At 29.8% G+C, this 26,130-nt stretch overlaps 4 protein-coding genes and 1 non-coding gene across 5 annotated transcripts; 3 read left to right on the top strand and 2 right to left on the bottom strand.

The window, feature by feature from the left end:
• Positions 1–4,131: 4,131 nt before the first annotated feature.
• Positions 4,132–4,205, bottom strand: Trnat-agu. The gene has a single exon. It is a non-coding gene; the product is annotated as a tRNA-Thr (tRNA).
• A 493-nt stretch (positions 4,206–4,698) lies between these two features.
• On the bottom strand, positions 4,699–6,459 carry LOC108568292 (cell differentiation protein RCD1 homolog). The gene is made up of 6 exons (XM_017929281.1): positions 6,357–6,459; positions 6,130–6,267; positions 5,935–6,072; positions 5,506–5,878; positions 5,360–5,451; positions 4,699–5,297 (listed from the first exon to the last, which is right to left on the bottom strand). Exons 1-6 carry the CDS (start codon positions 6,371–6,373, stop codon positions 5,120–5,122), a joined length of 936 nt encoding a protein of 311 aa, XP_017784770.1. The 5' UTR covers positions 6,374–6,459; the 3' UTR covers positions 4,699–5,119.
• Positions 6,460–8,115: 1,656 nt separating this feature from the next.
• On the top strand, positions 8,116–10,973 carry LOC108568291 (signal transducing adapter molecule 2). The gene is made up of 9 exons (XM_017929279.1): positions 8,116–8,338; positions 8,462–8,622; positions 8,680–8,922; positions 8,977–9,241; positions 9,297–9,413; positions 9,462–9,644; positions 9,717–9,922; positions 9,977–10,338; positions 10,470–10,973. The coding sequence occupies exons 1-9, from the start codon at positions 8,296–8,298 to the stop codon at positions 10,564–10,566; spliced, it is 1,677 nt and encodes a 558-aa protein (XP_017784768.1). The 5' UTR covers positions 8,116–8,295; the 3' UTR covers positions 10,567–10,973.
• A 3,620-nt stretch (positions 10,974–14,593) lies between these two features.
• On the top strand, positions 14,594–17,008 carry LOC108568269. The gene is made up of 5 exons (XM_017929246.1): positions 14,594–14,679; positions 15,440–15,532; positions 15,598–15,745; positions 16,384–16,517; positions 16,577–17,008. The coding sequence occupies exons 1-5, from the start codon at positions 14,613–14,615 to the stop codon at positions 16,873–16,875; spliced, it is 741 nt and encodes a 246-aa protein (XP_017784735.1). The 5' UTR covers positions 14,594–14,612; the 3' UTR covers positions 16,876–17,008.
• A 1,959-nt stretch (positions 17,009–18,967) lies between these two features.
• LOC108568270 lies at positions 18,968–22,308 on the top strand. The gene is made up of 5 exons (XM_017929247.1): positions 18,968–19,031; positions 19,707–19,799; positions 19,862–20,009; positions 21,789–21,922; positions 21,977–22,308. Exons 2-5 carry the CDS (start codon positions 19,757–19,759, stop codon positions 22,273–22,275), a joined length of 624 nt encoding a protein of 207 aa, XP_017784736.1. The 5' UTR covers positions 18,968–19,031; positions 19,707–19,756; the 3' UTR covers positions 22,276–22,308.
• Positions 22,309–26,130: the final 3,822 nt, after the last annotated feature.

Below are 26,130 nucleotides of genomic sequence, written 5' to 3'. Positions count from 1 at the left end.
AAGGGATGCGAGAGAAAAAAAACAAGTCGTAGATAAAGTGTGTGTTTGTGAGAAAAAGAGAGAATGCGAAAAACAACGGAATAAGCGTATACAAATATGGATAAGATGTATAAGAAAACGAAGGCAGCGCCACCACAACGGCAAAGTATGAGCAGGGGTGCCATTCACCCCCCTCGGGAGGACGTGACGTCAGAGGGCAATGAGTCGTCCCCCACCCTAAGCGAGTGGTGTAAAACCCTTTTCGTAATGGCCGCCTCCAGATGGACCAATGGGGCGGCAGCGCGGGAGAAACACGAGGGGGATTTCGTGGCAGGGCGAGAGAAACAGCGAAAGACGAGGGTGGACGGCTGCACTGCAAAGTGTGGATACAACTTGACGAACGAAAATAAAACTGAAACGTCGGGGAGGCGAAATAGAAAGAAGAGAAAAAAACAACATATACAACGAGAACGCAACCCCTCCATCGCGTTTACGCGAAATGAAAGTGAAACTAAGTAAACGATAGGGAAAGTACGTCCCTGAATAGAGGGCTATTTACTTATTCCATTATTAATTGCACAAAGCCACGGAATGTTTATCTATATCTGCACAGAAATACACACAAATCTATCGATCCTCCCAAACGCGCCGAATTAACTGCACGCCTCCGATGCAAATCTGGCAACGCAGCAACTTTGACAGATGTCATGATAACGAAATAAAAAAAGAAGCTCATCTAGGTAGTGGCAGTAGCCCTTCTCATTAAAATTAGTTTTTTTTTTCTCGCTCCGCTCGTCCCTATTCAAAACCAAATTTCATCATCTATAAATAATAGAGCAGGAAATAGATATAAAAAATTACATACATAAACAGCGCTTATTTACTATTACAGATGCGAAAAGGCCGTACATAATGAAATTGAATATGCGAATGTGAACAACCCTACTTACATAAGAGGGCTACATCCTCCGGGTGTCTTCGCCGGAAGTTATAAGTTCTGGTTGTCCTCGGGACCCATTACGGCAAACTAGTTTTTCTCTCTCTGTTTCTCTTTCTCTCTTTATTTGAGAATGTTTAGTTAGATCCAACGAACAACAAGATCATAGATAATGGACCTTACATAATATAATGAACGTTAATTAAGACTTACGCGATGCGCGGTTTTTAATTGCATTGTAGCTGAAGCCTGCGCGAGGAAATTAAGTTGGCCACTTAATTTCCGAAAAGGTCACTCTCCGATTTGCATCCTATCCTTCCTTGATCTTCATTTTTTTTTCTGTCTGCTCTTCCTAAATTTCGCGCCGGTCGGCGTTTAATTGGAAGAGCAATTGTTTTGTACAGTTTTTGGCCTCCATTTCATGGAAGTGTATATGCAGTGTTTCAATCGCAAAGGAATTTTAATGGCGGAAATTGGGGGAGAACAGAAATAGACGTGACACAACCAGTTTAATCTACATATGCAGTCGTTGATGTTTGTGTGTGTGTGTATGAGTCTGCACATACGGCAAGATTACATGTGCATACTCCGAACCGAGTTCCGGTGAAGTATGTATGCGTATGTATACACAAGCTCACGGACGCCAGTATCTATATACACGTACACGTACATAGAGTGTAATTGCACATTGGCCAATTGCATTTTTCGTTTTGCACACTGCACTTGATGGGAGGAGTTAATTGCAACCAATAACGTATATGTTTTATGCTTTACATAATGTATACTCCCAATTTACGCCCGATTGTAATCCAATTACGCGCGTCCAGCGTAGATACACTTCGCTCCTAATAAGCGCAACAAAGATACGCAGTTGCCCATCATTTGATGGCTAGAACTAATTAAGGTCTCGGCACAGTTTTCTTCAAGGTCAACACTAATGACAAAACTGTAAATGTCGTGCAACTTTTGTTCACCCTTCTAACTTATGTAATACCTCATTTTTAATGTTATTTATATTTTAATCACTATAATAAGTTTCGCATTCAAATTATGTTATAATCTAATTTTATATATTAATAAAGAAGATCCACATAAAATATATTACTTATTCTTAATAATAATGTTTATTGCATCAGTTGTACAAAAAAAACATATACAGAATCAAAAAGAACAAAATAAATATATAAAATTTCGAAAATATTATTGAATTATCGAATTACAATGAACAAATTCTGATTTTTTTTTGTATGCGATAATCAATTTTGAGGTCGTTGAATTCATGGGACCATTGAATAAATATAAATAATGTTAGGTAGTACCTGGAAAAGTAAAATTCTACTTATCAGCATTCTTAGTTATATCGCAAAATCAATCAATCAATCATAGTATATCATATTTGCTTTATAAAGATAAAACTACTATAACTCGAAAAAGAATAAACAATTGTTTCGGGCTTCTCACTTCGTCTAGATTGTAGAATCTACATAGTATACATTCCAAAGCATCAACCAAAACCAATAATTACAACACACAATCTTCAAGATAATCCGAATAATGTTAAATTCTTTTATATTTAAAATTTCTATAAACATAATTACTTTTTCTATATTTCTGTGTCCCAGCATTCCCTGGTCGTGTAATCTTCCGTTTAGGCGACCAAAATTAACCCCCTAGATCTATGACTTTGGACTTCTTTCTCTAGGGTTTTTTTAAGTCATCAAGACCATGATCAGCCAAGCCTTGAATGAGGAGATTAGATGCTGTATCTTTGAAATCCGGCTCCAATTATGCTAAACCATGATTGCAAATTTCGTTAAAAGAACGCACATAATTCCCACATGTCTACTTAACGATTAAATCAAAATTTTGGTTTTTCTCAACAAAAAAAATGTCATCGTTCAGAGAAGTCCAACATATTTTTTTAAAATAATCACAGATAACATAAAGACAGAATCTCATAAGACTTTACAAGTTAAGGTATTAGTATATTTCAATAGGCAAAGAAAAGTTTAATTTCTAAACTTAATGTACAGTAATACCTCACATAGTGCGGTTTCGATCAGTCCGTATTAACTATATAACTATGTTGGCAGAAACCGCAATTATCCGGACAATACGAAGTATTGCTGTGTTTATATCGGTAAAATTTACTATTGATCTTGAACAGATAATTAATATTTGTTTACCAGATGGTTATTCGGTAGACTTAATATTATGCAAGTTCTTGCATCAGGATCAAATAACATTTGTGTTAACGTTACTAATTTGCATACCTAATTAGTTTTTTTTTAATACTCAAATCCAGATAGAACAACAACAAATAACAGCTTTTTTTCTATAATTAGTTTCGATTGACTAGTCTTAATTGATTCCGAGATGCTTTTTCTGTGCAACTTGCACCTGTATTTTATAATCTATAGTTTTATTTTAATTTATATGTTTGTATTTTAACATCTTTTCTAATATTTTTTTTTAATTTTAAATTGCCAATAATAATAACATTTATTTCAACAAATAACCAATAACAAACTCAACAAAATAACATAATAAGAAAATTAATACCAAATTGATTTACTGCAAAGTGCTACCACCCTAGGTGCCCTCTCAATTGCTAATATATAAGTTACAACTTATAATATTTTTGTATAATATTAGCAATAAACCAATTATATTATTGTTTAAAGCAATTTCTGCCATGTTATTAAAATATAGATTTCATATTTTTGCGTTATGTTATTTGATGTATCAATAAGTATAAATACTATTATTTTTCGGATCAAATTTGCTTACAAGTAAAACTATCATTTAAATTATAAAGTAAAATAACAGTCAATATTTTTATTAGAAGAATATTAAACACTTTTCTTTCATAATGCATTTTCCTAGAGCGGGCATAGTAGGATAAGCCTAAAAATTCAAGTTTATTCTGGTAATAAACACTGCAAAAAGAAATCAGGCGCCGTTAAATATTTATCTGCATTGATTGTGCGTTGTAACAATACATTGTCGGAAAATTATAAAATTTCTTAAAATGCTTTATAATCAATAAAAAAATGAACTCAAAAGTTATAATTATTTTCAAATACTCAGTCCAAGTTGGCCCACCCAGAACTAAATAAATCAATCAGTTACATGATAATATACTTTATCATATATTAAAAATACACAACAAAATATATAATATATAAAAAAAATGACGTTGTTTGCTAACGTCTAGGCCCCGGGGAGATTCGAACTCCCGATCTCCTGTTTACTAGACAGGCGCTTTAACCAACTAAGCCACGGCGCCTTATATAAATTATGTAACGATTACCCCACAGAGTAGGCAACTGTTCGTACAGGGAGTATGGAATTTAATTTGAATTAATAATATTAGTGATTAATTACTATTAATATCAAATATAACTGGCGATTGTCGTTAACAGGTGATTTTTTAAATATAAACGCTTTATTTATAGTAATTAAAAACATTTTAAATTTTGTTAAGGTTTTAATATATATTACTTAATGTACAAACATAAATCTGTATGGTTGCCTATTTTTGTTCTTAGTAATATGATAAATTAATTGCAAATTCTTCTAAAAAAAATCAAAACATTTGAAAACAAAATGTATACATTCAATGTGAATTAAAAATTAGTGTTTTAATTATACAAAAAAGTCATCCTTTAAGCATTTAAGGTATCAAACCGATAGAAACGTTAATAGTGTAAAGTATATAAAGCACATAATTGTGATCAAAACGGTAGAAATTAAAATTGTCTTTCCTAAGTAAACCACAGTTCTTATAACAATATTATATTGCATTCACATTTAAAGTAAGAAGTACATTCACAAAACTATATAAATCCGCAAACAAAGATATCTTGATATCTAAATATATTATAAATAATACATTAATTTGTCAAAGAAAACAAGTTATTTGATATACGAGTCAACTAAATAAGTATTGGGCATTTCAATCCAGTGTAAACTACAGTAATAAGATATGATACTCTCTGTATCACACATGTATAATGAATTTATACAATAGCAGCATTACACAAAACTCAGTAAATACTTAATAACATTTAAAAAAATAATGATAAAATTATCTTGAAGAAAATCACAATCAATTATTAGTAGCCCATATCCGTGGAGCATTAAAATTCAGATCCACTGGATTGAACGTTTGAACAACAGGGATGTATATTCATAACAATATTATTGGGATGCTAGAGGTGAAATGCCAACCTGTTGGTCCGCTCCATTCCCTGGTGTATCTAAATTCTTTAGTAGTTGGGTTAACCAGTGTTTAGTTGACTTGTCTTCAGCCAAACAACTGTTGAAAGTTGTATCCCTCAATTGATCTGGCAAGCACTGACGCAATGCTTCACGTGCTCTATAAGTAGAAGAAAAACTTATAAAAAAAAAAAGTAATAAGATAAAGTGTGGAAACCTTACCGTGGATTGTCGGAAAGTCTCAGGTAACAACGAACGACATGCTTTAACAGTCTTGCAGATGGTTCTTTTGCTAGAGAAAGCACCATTTTACCCTACAACATATGCACATAAGTAAAAATTGAATTATGTTTATAAAACTTGCTTACTAAAATCATAGCAACGTGACTAAATCTATCGTATGTTTGACATATATACGATAATCCACTTTCATCTAAAAGTATCTTTTGAAGAATGAATGTCGCAACCGTTTTACTTAGTTCAGATCCCGATTCCATAATGCGTAAACAGAGGGGTATTATTTCTGTTGTTAAAAGAAAAGTAATAACCTCCTGTTCGTCTGTTTTCACTAGTGCCCCAATAACACCTAAACTCGTTAGGCGAAGGTATTCAAATGAACGGGTTTTTGAAACGGTATGAAGGAAAGGATAAAGAAACAATGGAATATGTGCCAATAAAAATTGAGATCTCGTTTCTGGATGTGAGGCAACGCATTGTAACAGAGCCAATGCATTACATACCCTGAAAAAGATATTGTTGTATAAGCTTCATCAATTTTCATATAATAATATATTTACCTATTTGACTGATGAGCATTTAATGTTGGAGGGTTAATAGCAGGGTAAATATTAATGATTTCTTGCAGTAATGCAGCAGTTGTACCAAAGCTGTTCCATAGCATTGGAGCTAAATCAGGAACAACTTCACGCTTTTTACTGAAAATATAAATATATAAAAAAAAATCTCAAATGGACTTTGTTATTCTCATATACCTCAACTCAAATAGAGCTCCTTCGCGGGTGTCAGGATTTGTTAGCTCCAATATCCATTGATAAATTTTCTCTCGATCAACATTGGCACTAGCTGGACTAGGTTGCGTACTCATTCTCATTTGGTAGAGATATTCTGGTCTGCAAAAATAATATTTATTATTATTACATTCTGTACTAAATTCAAAAGTAAATGCATATATCAGTTTTTATAAAGGTTTGTCACATACTTTCCATCAGGATACATTTTTGAGATGTCAATGTCTTGAGTTTGTATAATATAATCGGCTAGTAAAATGGAACTGATAATAAATTTAAATGTATGCCAAACTAAAAAAACGAAGCCATTATCTATTAAAATTGAACGTACTTTTAGAAGAAATGGTGAAATGAGTTCAAAAAATATCTTTCACTTTTTCTACTTACCAAATAAAAAACTATAAGTCCTGTATCTACTACAAAGTATTTGCTTGAACTTTTTTACAGCAGTATCAATAGGATTTGTACAAATTTGGACTTTAATAATTGTAAACAACTGCAAGTATACGTAACCTAAAATTCTACGTGCCACTGTAGCCAACGTAAAAAAGGAAGTTGTTGGAAGAATCTGGACTCAACATGTCAACATCAATTGCTTGGTATAGGCTTTTCCTAGAGAGAATGGAGAGATGCATATTGTAATATTTGCAATACAAAAGTATATGCAATTGAATAATTTTGGACTAAATGAAGCAAAGGCCAAAAGAAAAGGAGCAAATTCATCAACAAAAAAAAGAAAGCATTACTGATTACCAGTTCTTGTATTGAAGCAGTTAGTGATACTGGTATTAATAAATTATGTTATTACGTATTATTTGTTGCCACGTATTATGAAAGAGCGATATGATCCCTAGAAGTTTTTAAAAAATCATGTGAAAGTGCAAATTAATCGAAAAGTATAAGAGGTACATTACAGGCATTACTTTTGTCAAATTGACAAACTTAAATTATAGAGAAGACAAGAATCACAAAATGACTAATATTAATTCATTACTTATTGATTTATTATTAAATAGTACTTTTTGTTATTAGTGAATACTTCAATACTTTATTTTCTTAACCTCAAGCTTTGTTTACATTCAAGTCCTCTCCTTTATAACATTGGTGACCTTCAAAATGCGCTTTGGCGTACCTTCTATATTTGTATCATTACTTCTATCTTGTATTACCAATCATTACGAGAGAATTTTAAAACATGACTTAATTTTAAAACAAAAAATAAGGAAATCAAGAAAATGAAGAAATAGTTGTATTATGTATGGCATTGTTTCTCAAACTTTTTGTCCGCGAGTGCCTTTTGTACTTAAAATTTTTAAAGGACTACACGAAAAATGGGTATGTGTAGAGAAATATCCTGTCTGTTATCAATTTCTTGCAACTCTAAGGCAAGGGCTCACTTTAGGTATTATAAGATGCAAGCTAAGTTGCATAATTCCATTGATCAAAGTCAGAAGAAAAAAATCCACGACGCAATGGCAAAGCCTGTATCACGAAAACTGACGCGAAAGGTCGTTGGTTCGATTCCTAAAATCCAACAAAATTTGTGGGGGACGATAATACCGGAAAGGGGTAGAAATAGGGCCAAATAGATATCAATAATAAAATTGATATAAATCTCTTTATTTAAAAAAATAAATGGTAAAGCATGTATTACGAAGATTGGATACGAAGAGATGAGTTTGAATTTCAGATCCAAATAAAAAAAAAACATTGCATTGTGGTGTTGACAAGGTCGTAATCAACAAAAATATCAAATATATAATAATTTCAGGGCGGCCGTAGCCGTGTGGNGATTCTATTGATAAACATCGACTCCAGTAATGTATATTAGATCCTTTTATTATCTAAATATTAAACAATGTGAGTCATTTACAACAATGAATCATTTGCTCACACTGTATATAGCAGTATATAGATTAGAAAGTATCGCGTACAACTTCAGTGTAATGAATCGAAATAAGTCGAACGATAAACCAGATAAACGTCAAAGTTGGTCAAAGTCATTGAATTGACACTACCAGACACTACTGTTTTCCTTCAAGACAACTAAATTTAATTATGTAAATAGTTCTAAAAAACTGCAACAAAGAAATCTCTGAACAACTTTTAAAACTTTTAACTAGTGAACCAATGCTTTCGTTTCGTGAAAAGATGGGATTGTATAGCGATGTTGGTGAGTCATAAGAAATAATTGATATTGTCATCAGATATACTAAAAGGAAAAGGAATATATATATATGTATATATATTGCCTGTTTTGTTTTATGTTTATTCAATCATTTTAAAACTATTATAGACAAAGCAACAGATGAAAATAACACTTCGGAGGAATGGGGTGTTATTATGGAAATATGTGACAAAGCAGGAAAGTCTAGCCAAGAAGCAAAAGAATATTTAAAAGCCATTTTAAGACGTATTAATCATGAAGATCCTCATGTGGCGATACAAGGTGTCACTGTGAGTATTAATCAAATGTTTGGTAAGAGAAAATATTTATTATTTTATTTTTTATAGTTGTTGGATGCTTGTGTCAAAAATTGTGGAAAAACGTTTCATATTGAAGTTGCATCTAGGGATTTTGAAAATGAGTATATTAAGCTAATAAAGAAAACTCATCCAACTGTTAAGAAAAAGCTGCTAATCAGTTTAAAGAAATGGGCTGAAGGAGAATTTAAGAGTGATCAACAGCTCAGTCTGATAAAGGACTTATATGTTAATCTAAAAAGTAGTGGATATAATTTCAATACAGAAGAACAAGTAACATTATTGACATTATTGTGTATAGTATATTTTATTTAGTTACTGTTTCAGCCAAAGAAGATAGTATTGAGCAAAGATCCAAATGTTGTCCAATCACAAGAAGAAGAGGATCAGATAGCCAAGGCAATAGAATTGTCACTAAGAGATACATCTGGCTCACCAAGAAATGCAGCTGGAAATACTTCCAACTCATTATATCCCTCTGCTAATTTGTCATTATCTACCAATACAAATAAAGAACTTCGCAAGGTCAGAGCTTTGTATGACTTTGAAGCAGCTGAAGATAATGAATTAACTTTTAACACTGGCGATATAAGTAAGTTTAAATAATTTCGTTTCTTTTTATATATTAACATCGTTTATCTATTTAGTTTTTGTGCTTGATGATTCTGATGCCAATTGGTGGAAAGGGAAGAATCTAACTGGAGAAGGACTGTTCCCCTCAAATTTCGTTACTGCAGATTTATCGATGGATCCACAGCAATTAGGTAATTATTTGTATTTCAACCTACATTTATTTACTTTTCTTATTGTAGAATTAGAAAAGCAGAAGAAATTGCAGCAAGTGGATGAAAGTTGGGATAAGCAATTGGAAGATATGAAGGAGCCAAAAAATGTTGAAATCAATGAGGATAAAATAGATAGATTGTTGCATTTACTTCATGAAGCGGATCCTACAAATCCTGACCAAGATACCAAAGAAATGCTGACCTTAGAAAGTAGGCAATAATCGTTGTATTATTGTAGATATGTTTGTTTCCATACGTCTTTATATTTGTATTTGTTTCTAGGAGAGGTTAACAGTATGGGTGGATTGATCGATAAGGAATTAGAACGCGTTGATAGAAAACACGCGCAACTGACGCAGTTGAGCGGCGATTTAGTGGAGGCCTTGAATCTATATCATTCATTGATGAGGGAACCACAACATCAATTTAATAATTTACCCGTGAACAAAATGCCGTACGGTTATCCATCCAGTTCTCAGCCCGCGATGGTATTCAATTCAAATCATTCTAATAATTGACTTTGTAATGAATCATTGATTTAGGCATTCAATGGTACGTTGCCGCATCAACCACCACCTAATATGGGTCCTCCGATGCCGGCTTATGGAACTATGCCCCATGATAGGCAGTTTATGATGGGTGGTCCAATGCCTCCTCATTTAAATCAGTACAACAGTATTCCACCGCAAAGTTTACCCCATCCATCGCAGCAACATCATGTAATGCCGCCCGGTATGCATCCAATGCAAGCACCAATGAGCGCACCGCCGCAAAGTTTACCACCACAAAGTATACCGCCTCAAAGTATGCCTCCACATGGACTTCATATGGGTCCACCACCGCAGCAGATGGTACAAGAACAAGATCCAAGATTTCCGCCCCATTTTCCACCACCACCACATACGTAAGTGCATATTAAATGTTTGGTATAAAAAGAAACTAAAATTATTGTTTTGCTCTAGGAACTGAAATTTATGAAATAAATATTTATTCAATGTGTTTGTGCAAATCTGAGATAAGTTTAACGTTTTGCAGATTTCCCCCAGGAGTTGGGATTCAACCAAATGGCCCACCAATGCCACAAAATGGTTCCTTCCCCACAATGCCACATCACACTCAACACATCATGTAGTTGAAGATGTGTAATATTGCATCATGGTCAAAACATAATATTATTATTATTTCCACTAAATTTAATAAACAGAAACGTAAATACGGGGAAATGGACTGGATATCGTGATTATCAGAGGCATATATTCAAAATCTATACGCTAGTGCTTAAAGTAGTTTGTTGGTTTTTCATTATTTTATATACTTATGTTTTGGGGGATTATCTTACGTAGTTAGAAGACCAACTTATTATATATTTCAGAAAATATGTTCCCAGACGCTAATAATACACGATTAATGAAGGCGAAGCGAATAAAGTAATGAACATGCCGAAGCCGAAATGTGGAGACGAACGAAGAAAAGTTGTTTGCAAATATATTATAGATATAATTATAAAAACAATTTATTATTAAGTACGCTATATATTTAATGTACATTGATAAAGAATATTAAATATTATTGGTTATCAACCTTAAAACAATGTTTAATTATTTATATTACCTATGTTACATTGTTTCTTTTAAATATTTCTCAGTTTATTTATTTACAAATAATAATTTGGGCTACAGAGTAATCAACACAAGACTCTGCTCTATACAGGTATCTCCGGACTTACCAACAAAATTCTAAATGCTCTAACTCGTTACAAGGAGATATATAGCGATAAAAAATTAAATGTCCAAACAAAAATTGATAATTTTTTTAATAAAATATAATATTTTTGAAAGATGTATTATCTGTTTTGCATTGCATTTGTTCCTTTTGTCGTTTTTTTATTGAATAATTGTGATGTCTATGTTGAAAAGTATTTGTAAGTATTTTGTTTAATCTATTTTTTCAAATTTAGGCAGTCAGTAATACGGAATTTAACATATATAAATGTAAAAACCATGATAAAGTGTGATAAGTATTCTTTTGAAATTTAATTCCCTCCGACTTACGAACAACCCTTTGGAACGGAATTAGTTCGTAAGTCGGGGGATACCTATATTTGCGAATAACAATAGCGGAAAGACTACTTATTTATATAGTTTATATTATTTTTACAAACAATAACATAAGTTTATGGTTTTATGATGGGCCGTAAAAATAGTCGTTCTCGGCAAAATAATCCTAGACTTATGTGGTTAATTAGATCCAAAAGTTTTAGTGTAAGTCGATAAATATAAAATTAATTGTAATAGATATCATATGAAATAGTTATATATAATAGAAAATGGTGATTGTGAATATTTTAAATTAAAGAAATTATATTTTTAAACAGGCAATAATATTTGAAAAAGTTGTTTACAATCATTTCAATTTTCAAAAACAATTAAATTAATCGAAACATTTAGAGTGGATCATCTGGTTTTCTTGTGTCTGGTAAAATGTTGATAAGCAGAATATTCGAACAGTTATAATTGAAATACGTCCCAAGCGATTATAATAGTTGGAAATTAATTATAAATTTTTAACAAGATTAAATTGAAACGGTATATATATATATATATATATTCATGGAGCTCGTTTCAATCCAAAGTTGTTTGCAACGCTCCCTTTCATTTATCGTCGAATCGCAGAGACGTTTTTACATTTGCACCGTCGAGGGAGGTCCCATTCGATGGGAGAGAGTATTAACAAAAATGCTCTCCTGGTTTTGCTGTTAAAATTTCTGGCGGAAAAGTTTTCCATTATTCTTTACATCCAATTGTTGGATTTACTCTGCATGATTATTATTATCATTGTGCAGACACGGATCACAAACGCTTTTCGCTATTAAACGCACAATATTTAAATCGGTATAATTTGAAGTACTTCAGATTGCGCGACTACATAATGTGAAATTGTATGGCTTCAGTCTAGACACTATTGAAATAGGGAAGAATGATATAAACCTGAAAGAAAGCAAAGGAATGTGTTTGAATGTTTTCTGCTTAAATTTTGGTAAGTCAGAGCCGAACGGCTGATTATTATTCACTGAATAGAAAATAATTCTAATGAACAAATATGATAAATAAACATAATAATTTTGAATAAATTAAAAAAAAAGAACAACAAATAAATAAAAATGCATTTAAAAGCAAGACATAATTATAGAGACATTAAAAATTTCAATAGGATACTTGAATTTTGGAAGAATATTTGGAATTCGAGGAAAAATGAAATTATAATATATATAAAATAAAATATATACATAATAAATTTGCATTAATTAAAAGAAAGAGATTAAATCTACCTAGGATCTTGCATTATTTCACGATTTTATTTTTTATTTCTCTTTATTTAAATTTATAAATGTCAATACTTGACCAATAAATATGTTAAAAGGGGAACCTGTCCCCCGGTAACACTGAAAAGCAAAATCATTTTGCAAGTCGATGATGCCAAATACTTCGGAATGTTCTTGGATCACAGACTCACGTGGAAGAAGCACATCGCAGTCAAAAGGAAGCAACTAGGCATCAAGTTTGCTAAATTGTACTGGAGGATCGGAAGAAGATCTCAGCTATTCCTCGACTGCATTTTGTTTATTAATATAAATTTTAATAAGTTTATATTTCAAAGTTTTTTTTACTATATGTCGCATTTTTGCTTCCGTATTTTATTCTTATTATCTTTTTGTAATACTACATTTAGTTATTTTCGAAAATGAAGCTGAAGGAAATGTAACAAATTTTTAGTGGAAGATTTAGAAAATATTATTAGCAATAAAAACAAATTAATACGAAATTAAAGAAATTTCTGACCAAAAAAGTTAACATATATTTAAAAAAGTGCTTAAATAACATTGAAATAAACTAGTTTTAAGACATTTCATTAATTTATTATTTGAAATGATTCAAAACATTTTATTTTCATTCACAACTGATCCACGTGTGGATTTTAAGAGAATATTGGGTTTAGGCTGATTAGATTGTTCTCAAAATTCAACTAGATTGAACTATTTAACTCATTTTAAGTACTTAATAATTTAATAGTCCATTATTTCATTATATTTTTCTTATCTTATGTAAGACATATTTATTGCAATTATTTACTACATACTATTTATAAATAAAAGCTTGGTAAAATAAACATCCATTTCTCATATTAGATTATATAAGTGCTTTCATCAAGGTACCGTGGTTCGTCAAGAATAAACAAATACATGAAGATCTCTGTATAGATATGGTCAAAAATACAACTTTTGTAGATACAAAGATAGACTGGAATCACATTCTAATGTTTTGGCTATTGGCCTTTTTAACAATAGGGAAATAACAAATAAGCTTAAGAATTGCAAATCACTAGATTTAGTATATAGACTTAATTAATCATTATTAATGTTCAGAATGATAAACATCCATCGGGAAAGTATATGCATTTAATGTCAACTACGATTAAATTTACTTATTTTTCATATTGAATAGTTTGTAAATAAAATTATTACGTCATAAAAAATACTAGTATAAATTGGAATATTTTCTATTTGTTAGACTTTATATTGTTGTTGTAAGTCTAATGAGAGCGGTTTCTCTTTAAGCCGAGTTGAAAAACAAATTACAAATAATAGTATTACAATAATAATGAACTAATTAGAAGTATTGAGATCTTCAGGAGTACCACATATTGGTCAAAATCATATTCGCCTGCTCTTTCCATTCACTCTTGCAATAATGTCAGACTTTTGTCTTCACGCATTTCTACGACAATTTTTCTCTGACTTTTGTTGTTACTTAGAATTTCCAATTTATTTGAGAAATGCGCAAATCTAACTATTATGCATCTTAATTGTGGTCGAAAATATGCTTACATGGTCTTCTTTAATGGTATTTCAAATTCATGTATGAGGTATTCACAATACGAACAACATGATGATTAACCTCATAAAATAAAATTTATAGTATTTAAATTTTAGCAAGGATACGAAGAGTAATTTTCATAGTACAAATCAAGTTAATTTAGTTTATTTCCAGTTTTTTTTTTCTTGCATGTATAATTGCTAAATTATATGAAGGTTATCGCAGCTTCTCCACGCGTATATATAACGTGTAATTTCAAACTTGTCCTAGTCTAAACAAGCACAAAGTGCGGAGAGTTGCTTTTATGATGCATACATTTACAGTTGTTTTGTTGCTGACATGCTATTGTGCATCAGTTTACAGCAGTTTTCGTAAGTCAATTTAGTATTAATTAATACAATTCAGAAATTATAATTTTTAAATTAAATTATTTATTTAATTTTGAAAATTATAATTTGCAATTTTTTAAAACATTGTCAATGCTTACTGTTTTATGTGAATTTTTCTAATAGTAAATGTTAATAAGATAAGTTATATAATAATTGTGTCTGGATATAATTTATTATATACTTGACGTTTTTAAATGTAGAAATTATATTATATATATATATATGCATACATGCAATCTTTTCTAATGACATTGCCATATTTTTCTTAAGTGAACTAGAAACTTATTAAATCACCTACTATTTAATAATAAATTACTACAGTTTAAAAAGTTTATTGATTCTATAAACGTACATATTAAATTAATATTTGTTAATAATTATCAATTATTATAGTTTATGTTTGGTAGATTATTTTCGAAATATTAATCAATATATAGCCCTCGGTTTAAGCAGCAGTTTCGTTCCTACAAAAGCTGGCGTAAATCGAATCGGCGTAAAATGAACCCTTATTTACAGTAAAGTAGGAATAAGATTAGATTCTACATAAGTACAAAATAAGCGTTATTGCGTAGCAGCGTTATAGCGAATCAGCGTACACCGAGGCCTACCTGTATCAGCATGTAACACTTAACTATCACAAAATTACTTCAATAGCTAAATGATTTTAAGTAATATTGGAAGTTTTAAAGAATATTTTTACTCTGTGTTTAAAATTATGTTTAATATAAACCATTTTTTTTAGCATCCGACATCGAAAAATGTAAAATGACAGATCCTAATTTGAATGAATGTATGAGGGAGCAAGCAGAGAAAGTACTCCACAAATATGCTAAAAGTAATTTCAATTTAAAAATGTCAATGAATATTTAATTCTAAATATATTAAATATTTATTTTATAGGTGGATTAAAGGACATTGGATTAATCATGGTTGATCCTTTGGAAATTACTGAATTGTCAGCAACTGGCGGTGGTAGCGCCAATTTGGATCAAACCTACAAGAACATGAAAATTTACGGAATGTCATCTACGTATGTAGAAAAGTTCGAGTAAGTAATTCATTTTATGCTGATTACAATTCAAATTATTGAATTCACTTATTAAAATAGATAACTATAAAAGAATTAATTCTAATTTATATTTCAAATATATATAATGCAATAAAAAAAAAACATTTTCCTTACAATTGATAAAAAGTCTTACTTTGGAAAAACTGTATTGACTTATAGAGCAATATTATCATATACATGTTTTTAATTACAATCAATTTAACGTTTTAATGGAATCATAAATAATAGACCGACCTTGAACGCGGTTTTAATTTTATTTGCTCCTAATAATTGGAAAACGCAATCGAAAATTGGAGATCAGTATATTCATTATGTATGCTATATATTTTATCTTCGACATTAATGTTCTATTTTGAGTTGTCTATAAATATCTACAATTATTAATGATTTGCGAAATGAAATAAGTTGGGACGCAGAGAAAGGGTTAAAAAACGCTGAAATATTGTTGTTTATTTATTCTTCATTTTAAAATTCTTGGAATCTCTTCTTGGAGTAATTAATTCTAATATGTTATAATTAAAATATTTCTTGTTTAAGAGATTAAAATACATCGATTAAAGATGAAAGAAATGATCCTAGAAGAAAGAAAAATTAATTTACAATTCGTATGTTTTAAGCATCGATTTTGACAAGTGCGAAATAGAGGCGATCGGCGGATCGGATGTGATTAATGTACTCGCTGATTATACATTGAAAGGCCAATTGCTGGTATTTCCAATCAATAGCCAAGGAAAATCAAATTTCACACTAAGTAAGTACCTCAAATGATTACATTATCATAAATATTGAGATTTTCTTGAATTGTTTTAGAGAATTCCAAAATGAAGCATAACTTGAAGTGCGAGAAAATCATGATCGGCGGAAACGAACATTTGAACATCACAGACTTTAAGACGGAGTTTATCCAATACGACATCGAACTCTATTTCGATAATCTCCTTGCTGGAAACACAGATATCAGCAACGGAATCGCCAATGTTCTGAAAGAAAACTCTAATGAAATATTTACGGAGGTGAAACCTTCGCACGAAGAAGCATACGCTATTCTGTTTAAACGCATCTTCAATAACGTATTTAAGAAAGTTCCATTGAAAGAGCTATTTGCTTAATATCATATTGATGAATAGATAATTAAATTACATATCATTTTTAGTTTGAAAGTGAATTTTTAGTTTATTTAAGATGAAAGCTTTTGTACTGTGTGTAAATAAATTAACTAATGTATGCATTATTTATTTCTTTATGTAGCACCGTAACTAGAGCGTGGCAAAACAGAACTCGTTCCTTTTTTGCTTTAATAAAGAGTCTCAAACATCATTTCTATAGTTTAAGATCTTTTGGTTAAAATGACCAGCCGCAGTAGTTAGAATTGATTACTATATAAAGGCGTCCCTGATTTTAAGCGACTTTTGGTTGCACGTAGTTTTTTTTAACGCGTAAATAAAGTCTCTAAGTACAAAAAAAATGGAAATAAAAGTTATTATAAGTTTTGGAAATACTATTTATTGTATAAAATAATGATAACATTTCTGAAAACAAGAGAAAATTTTATTCGAAGTCACTATCGCTATTTAATACAACCTTTTCTTGATTGATTATCACAAACTCATTATCATTATCGAATGATTTTTTATTTATATTTAATGATCGCGTAATTTGAATTCGCATAAATATAGTTTTAATGTTCCTGAATTTATCTCTCTCTATCTTTAAAAAAGAAAGTAAGGGAAGAAAAGCAGCATTATTTCTGCTATTTGCTTGAAAGAATAATAATAATTATATTATGAAAGAAACAATATTGTACGTTGTAATATAAAAACTACGCTCCTCCATACAATTTGTTTATCTTGATATGAATTTGTGATTTAACTGTGAATGAAGACGGCTGTGGAGTCCAGGAGTTACGGCTTTTGGCCGACAAAGAAGACGGTGGCAGACTGTTTTGGAGAACAAAATATACTCTTGAGGAAGGCAGAAAGAAAAGGAGTTCTGAATTTCAGCAAAAGAATGTAGTACCTAGAACTTTTCCACGTCAATTATAAAATAAATCGTAGATGACAAGTCTTTATAAAAAATATGTTAGTCATTGTCAGTAATTATTATATAATTTATGAGGAAGGAATATAAATGTATCCATTTTGATAATTTATTTTGCATTCATTTTAAAAACTGTAATTAAATTATATTTATTGGAAAAGTCAGTCATTAAACAACATATCATGTATACAGAAACACCTCGTTTAGCGCTGTGTTCCTAACGACAGAGCGCTAAACGAAACAACGTTATAAAAGGTCATTTTAACGCAAAGTAAATAGGGAAACGGGAACACACGACCAAAAATAAACAAATTTTACAATAATTAGTTGTACTTACAGTAAGTTTTATATAACACAAACATTTGCACACAGCAATATTAAGTTTATTTTTGTGATGAAGGTCCTCTTGTGTACTTGTGTTTTTTGGCAATAAAATCATCTGAAGTCATTTGTTACTTTTCTTAATCGTATACGAAATGCCGCGATAATTTAAATTCGGGTAAATTTTAAGCATTATTAAGGGTCCCATTAAATCAGTGTTAACCAAGCGCATATTACAAATAGCTATTAACTGTAATTGTTTAACAAGAAGTAACATAAGAATACTTGTAATTATATCATTCTAGATTCAAACGAGCGATCAGGGAGTCATAAAAATATGCAGTGCTTATTATCCACTTGGTACAAATATTAATTAAAACTTCTAAAAGAAATTACATCGTTAAAGATTAAAAACATTAATAGCTTATGGAAAGAAGTCACTGTTAGACATAAATTATTGTCAGAATTTTACTAGATGATTTATAAAAATAATAATCATATTTAAAGACTTTTTTTGTTTACAGTTGAACCTCGCTTAACGAGCACCTTGCATAACGAGCAAAATAAATTGTAAGAAAAATGACTCCATCATCTTTTACGTATTTCATACATGAAGGTACGCGAATTGTTTGTTCAAGGATGTGCAGTATTTAACAATGTTTATTATCTAAATTAAGTAATAATTAAATATATTTATTGGATACAAAAAGATATTTATTGATGCACTTAAAATGGACAAAGGTTAACGTATATTGCAATTATATATGGCGGATACATCAATGATGTACCAGTCTAGAAGTGCATACATTCTTATTAATAGTCCAACTTGAAAAAAAAAAAATGTTTAAAATTACTATTTTTATATTACTTACTTATTATTACGCATCAGTGTACAGCATTAGTTTTCGTAAGTCTTATTATTAATTCAAAACTTATTAATTTAGTTTATTATAAAACATTATAGAAATATTATTTTAAATTAGAATCTTGCTATAAATTTCATTATAATTATTTCAATATATGAAAATTCCTAAATATTCTTAAAATAAATTGTGCGGGATATTGACGGAACCGATTATCTGCTCTATGTGAGTTATTCTTGTATTTGTTTCTGATATATAGATATTTATAATAATGTATGTTAATTAAATTAAAATTAAAAAATGTATATTAATTCCAAAATATATGGAGCTGCACTATTCGATATTGAATTCATTAACATAAATTAATTAAAATGTTTTTAATTATGTGAAACTTAATGTCAAAACATACATCAATCAAAAAGCAATTATGCGCAATTATGTCAGAATATCGACAAATAAACAACTATCACTTATGGAAATACATTTATTAAATATTCTAATACAGTGGATCCTCGCTAAACGAGCACCTCGCATAACGAGCATTTCGCTTAACGATTAAAATAAATTTAAGAAAAATGAGTCCAAAATGGAACGCATTATCGTATATTACATTAGTTTACATGGGTAAAATTGTTTCACTATACGAGTAAAAATCCGGAAATGTTTACTCGTTAAGTGAAGTTTCACTGTATTTGTAATTTAAAGTTTTTTTTATTTAGCATCCGATATCGAAAGATGTAAATTAGCAGATCCTGATTTGAGCAAGTGTATGAGGGAACAAACAGAGAAAGTATTCCACAAGTATGCTAAAAGTATTTTCAATTTATTAATTTAAATAAATAAAAAATAATTATATATAATTCTTATTTTATAGGTGGCTTAAAGGAAATTAGTTTGATTTCGGTTGATCCTTTGGAAATTACCGAACTGTCAGCAACTGGCGGAGGAAGTACCAATGTGGACCAAACCTACAAGAACCTGAAAATTTATGGAATAACATCTACTTCGGTGGATAAGTTCGAGTAAGTAGTAGACATTATGTCACTTTTTACTTAAAATTATATTTTTATTCGTTCAAATATTTGGTATTTCAATGTCTCGTGAATAAGGTTGGAAGAGCAAATTTCTTGTCATTTTAAAAAAAATTTTGTTAATTAATTATTATTTTAAAATACAAGTTTAATTTTCCATTCATATTGTTCATGACATCACATTAAAAATTCAACATTTAATGTTGATAAATACGATTATAGTAATAACAATTATATATATTTGATATATTACTCAAAAAAATAATCAAATTAAAAATGCATTATTTGCAATTAATTTAATTTGTATAAAAATTGAACGACCTTGGATGCTGTTTTAATTAAAATTTTCTAATTGTTTTTGCCAATGAGAAAAAAGTATTTTTATTTGAATAACGATATTATATAAAAATTCAGTATTATAATTATTATCACCACGGAATATGTTTTATCAAAATTGATTCGCAATATTACACAAAATACTGAATTGACAAATAAAAAAATCAGTTTTCACAAATATAGATAGTGTTATGTTAGTTTTGAATGACTTGTGTTAATGTTATGATCTTATCCTTTTGTCATCTGCAAGATGTCACTTTTAGCTTCCTTTAGAAGCCAATTACGAGCTTTTGCAGCTGTTAGTTTAGGGTTAATTAAAACAGACGTGCAAAATCGAATATGTCTACTAAGTATCACAAAGAGATATGTGAAGTCAATTTAAAAAAATCAGTTTTACTACTGTCGATCTACTGAAGTTCAAGATGGCCAAATCAAAGTCGTAATTGAATCGGATGGTTATATAACTGTGCAAGAGGTTGCAGAATTATACACATTAACTTACAATTCATTAAATTTCCTGGACATATGAAGAAGCTGGATATTCGCATAAATTGAATGATCAATGCAGATGTTTATTGGCAATAACTAACGAAACTAGGGAAGCAATTAAAGAAAAATGGCCAGAATTGACAAAATGTATTTCACCAAAATAATGCAAATAGTCACACATCTTTGATAACTATGGGAAAATTATTAGAGCTTGGTTGGAAAGTAATGTCGCGTGGATATACCAACCTTGAATCCTCAGATTAAAAAACCGAAATTTGCCAACCCAACAGTTTCGTATTTAATTCAATTATATGTATATTTTTTTATGTCATATAGTATATTTATTTTACAATCTATTCCTGTGATCATTAAGTAAATCTTTGTTTTTGGTAAACTTTGGCTATCGTCTTGTAGGTTCACTTAAATAGTATATGCTCTGAGATTTTACTGTTCCCTTTGTCTGTGTATTTGCTGCTATCATTAACACTGTCATTGTCCATTGACTTTCCTAGAGGTCAATTGCAGAAGCACATTTATGTCACTGTCCATTCATGATGAACGATGGCCCTATGCCTGGCATGAGCGGAATCGAACCACAGAGATTTGACTAGAGCGACTTAACCATTCGGCTATATTTATAATTTGAACAAGATTTCATGCCTAAATTGATATAAATATGGCTTGAGTATATTATTAATATCAGAAAGTATGAAACTTTAATGAAAGTAAAGAAATTACTATGTAATTGGTACCTTGGATTGCGGGTGATTAGCGAAGTCTTGCAATACGAATATTAATTATACGTTAACTTTACCGTCCGAGGGTTTTGAAAAAATCACATTAAAAACTGTATCAAGATCATAGATAAATACGTTTTGATATACGAGCACGTTTTAAGCAACGAATTATTCTAGTAAACTAAGGTACAACTGTACATGTTTTCAGTATCGATTTTGACAAGTGTGAAATGGAGGTGATCGCAACAACTGAAAAAATTCGTGTACTCGCCGATTACACACTGAAAGGACAATATCTGGTGTTTCAAATCAATAGTGAAGGCAAATCCAATTTCACATTAAGTAAGTATATATAATTGCAAATCAAATGCATTGAGATTTTCTATATTTTTTTAGACAAACCTATATTTAAGCACAGCATAAAGTGCGAAAAAATTATGATCGGCGACAACGAACATTTACATATTACGGACTTCAAGACGGAGTTTATTGAATACGATGTAGAACTCTATTTTGATAATCTTCTATCCGGGGATAATGAAATTAGCAAAGGAATCGCCACTGTTTTGAAGGAAAACTCCAATGAAATATTTAGAGAAGCAAAGTCATCTCACGAGCAAGCATACGCTATTCTGTTTAAACAAATCTTCAATAACGTATTGAAGAAAGTTCCATTTAAAGAGCTATTTCTGTAAAAAAATATAACTATATTTTATTAAAAGAATCCGATGTGGAATATTTAGTTAATTATTTACAAATTTAAGAAAAGTTTTTCATTATTTTGCTAATGTGTTATGGTTTAATATGTAATAAATACTTTTTAGTTTGAAGTGAATGAAGTGATTTTTTAATAATTTGTTTACAATTATTATTTTTTTGAAAATTAAAACCGGAAAATAATCACATTTTATATATCAAATCAATAATCAATTGAACGTAAAACATCAAATTTTGTGGGATCCTAGAATAGTATACCAACTTGGTTCACAAAGAAACGACTTTTTTTTTATTTATTTATATACAATTTTACAATATCTTGGTGTGGTTAAATGCGGAAAGAGTTCGTGGACCTTACTTTTTTTGAAGATGAGGCAGAAAATAAACTCACCGTATCTGAAGAAAAAAATCGAGATATGCTAAACATTTTTGTGCATGCTTTAATAATTGAAGGCATCCTTAAAGAAATTGAATGAAAATTGAAGCCAAGAATCATTACAGAATAATCAAAAAGGTGACTTTTTAAAGGAAATCATTTACAAAGCTAAATATAATTTATTTCCAAGAAGTGTATTTTTTTGTTTGATAAAATTATACATGTTTTCAAATGATCTAGTAACGTTCTATAAACAATGTATACGTATATAAAAAGTGGATGCGCCTGGTCTATAAGTTACTGAATTATTAAGTTTTAGTTATAATCTTCCATTTAGGATATTAATAATAAATTGTAGAATACAATTTTTAAAATGTGTATATCTATTTTGAATATAATATAAATAATTACAAAAATAAAAATAAATTTCAATTTGCATTTTACATATACCCAGGTTAATGTAATTTTACAAATACGTTTAAATTAAATGAAATTGTATATATGTTTGTACATCGGTTAAAGTTACCTCTGATAATAAAGTTTTCATTATATGATCAAAATATGACCAGCAGAAGTAAAACATGAAAGAAATTAGAAATGAAGTTATCGGATTTTTTTTTAGTAAATTTGTCCTGATTCAGTATAAAGTTTTACAGCTATGTGATGAAGTAATTCAATAATTTTGTATAAAAAATTGTAAAAAAAAGGACAAACATCAACTTTAGATTATGATTATAAACGAACTTTTTCCATTTTGGGAATAGTAATGTTATTTCTTTCACTTACCAAAGTAATTTTGTTAATCGAGGTTTACTGTATTAAACTATATAATAAATATGAAAATTTTCCATTATTGTTAAAATGCTAATAATTTCTTTCTGTCAATAATTTGATTACAATTAAATAAAATTAAATGAAACTTTCCAGTGGAAAAAATTCAATAAGTAACAATGCATTTTCTGCTGACCCTACATTTCTTATATGCTTTTTATTTTATGAAATGTCGATCGACACGGTGAACACTTTCCAGGGATTTCGGATTAAATTATTAATGTGGCTCTAATAAAAGTATTATAAATTGTTTTTCACCGAACTCTCCCATATTACATCAATTCTAATATTTTATGAACACAGATGCATTTGCACCATTTTTACAACATAAACTTAAAACATAGTTATTATTGATTATAAATTATGAACTTTGAATTTACTGTTTAAATTCCAAGTGATTGATTAACTTTTTTTAATTCAATTTATAATTTACAATCTACTTTTATTCAATTAGTTTATTAATGTAGAAATCACCAAATTAGTTATTTTCACGGAACACCTTGTTTCTTTTGTAGGTAGGTATAACACAACATCAATGAAATCTAAATTCCAGAAATTTCATTCCAGATTTCCACGGAACCAGTGTTCCGCGAAATATAGTTTGGGAAACCCTAGTATAAATAATATTTAAAACGAAAATACTATAAAGTAAGATTTTTTAATTTACACGTAGATTGTAGGACTTTGCAAATGCAGTTTAATTTAATAATAATAATCATTTTTGTAACAATAAAAATACAAAATAAAATGTTTATACAATTATAATAATGAAACAAAAAGTTAACTTCTGCAATGAAATATTGACTATAGGTCTTTCCACTCCATTAACTTAATTGTTATATTTTTTTCTTATTTTACAAAAAGTAAATCTTCTTATGCAACACATTTTACATTTTACCATGCAATGTCATGTTTTGAGCATGAAGTACATAGTGAATGTCAAATATTCAGATAGTTTTTCTATAATTATAACTTATTATGTTTCCAAGATTTTAATGTTCCAACAGTTCCCAGTGCAAACATAATTAGAAACATAAATGTGATCATCAACGATGAAATGTTTATCGACCTATTCGCAATGAAGAAGCTGTGGTGAATGAAACAAAGTGTCAACGATAATCCTGATCAAAGACGAATATTGAAGAGGTTTCTATACAAAATTGAATTGGCCCAAAAATTGTTAGTACGGAATTTAGAACAATACCTTATATATGCTAATAAATTCGGTGACCGAATTATTATGAAAAATTCAGATTTCGTTTGGCATCCCTTTTTTCTCTATTTAAGGCGCCTGATTTCTTTTTGCGTGGACGGTTTACCAGAATAAACCACAAATAATAAACCAGCTTAAGTATACTATTCGTGAAGAAATATCAAATTTGGAGCCAGAAATGCATTAGAATGCAACAAGAAAATGGAGATTATTTAAAGGATATTATTTTCCACACTTAAATCTAATAAACTATACTTATATCTACAATTACAAAAGTTATATCTATTTTACATTAGTCAGCCAAGGTTGGCCCATCCTGTATTTTTGTAAGATTTTATAACGCAAATCTGTTTTTTAAAGCTTATGTATCTACTATTGCATTGAAATATTTACAAATCCAGTAATTAACATTATACTTAGGCAGTAACTGATTTGTCTATGCGTTAGCGACGGGTCTGATTACAGTTTAAGACTTATAGAGTTATTATAAAAGCGAAGTATATGTTCTGATCACTATATGCTTCAATGTTTCTAAAATTCAAGTTTTGTTCACATCCCACTCTTCATAGCTATTGCAATTAGCCCAAGTCTTAATATATATGTACATTGTACTAGTTTGTATATTTGTAACAACAATGTACATCAATTAGTTCATAATGCATATTCAATAGCCTTTGATAATTATTAACTTGCAATTTACATCAAAGTTCATGGCAACTGATCCGGAGTAGAGTAAATTACACTGACTTAATTAATAATCAATTGATAGTATATTATTTGGTTCGTAGTGAAATATATAATTAGGCTGTATGATATGTTCGCTAAGTTGGCTGAAAAAAAAAACAATTTTATTTTAATATATTTAAATTTCATCCTTTTGTAATTCCTCTACATAATTTCCATTTATCTCAAAACATTTCTTAAGTCAGTAAATTCCTCAAAATCGAATCTTTGAAGAATTTTAACTTTTAATTAATGATCTGTTCATTGGAACTGAAGACTTTTTACTTATTTTTTTAAATTTTTGGAAACAGCCAGAAATCACAAGGCGTTATGTCGGTAGAATTAGGTGCTGTGCGAATTTCATTGATGCCAGAGAGCACAAGAAAGTTATTTCAATAGTGTGAGTGGGCGCATGATCGTGATGAGGGGAATTTCATTTTTTTCTGGTTTTCCAACAAATTTTTGAAAACTTGTAGTAAGCAAGTTTCTGTATTACCGTCAGACCAGTTTCCGGTGATATAGCAGCTACCACTTTTTCGGTGGTAAATTAAATCGACGTTTTTGTTGCTGATTTTTGTTTTCTTGCTTTAACTGGGGGGATTTGCACCTTCTGTGCTCCATACCATGGACTGCTTGGTTTCCAGGTCAAACTTATAGAACCTGTTAAGATTTTACTAAAAGTGCTAGAAT

The sequence above is a fragment of the Nicrophorus vespilloides genome, unplaced genomic scaffold (assembly GCF_001412225.1).
Source record: "Nicrophorus vespilloides isolate i.1.1-1 unplaced genomic scaffold, Nicve_v1.0, whole genome shotgun sequence".
Classification (NCBI taxonomy): Eukaryota; Metazoa; Arthropoda; class Insecta; order Coleoptera; family Silphidae; genus Nicrophorus; species Nicrophorus vespilloides.
The sequence above is the reverse complement of the archived record's forward strand: the minus strand, read 5'-3'. Positions and strand labels throughout refer to the sequence as shown.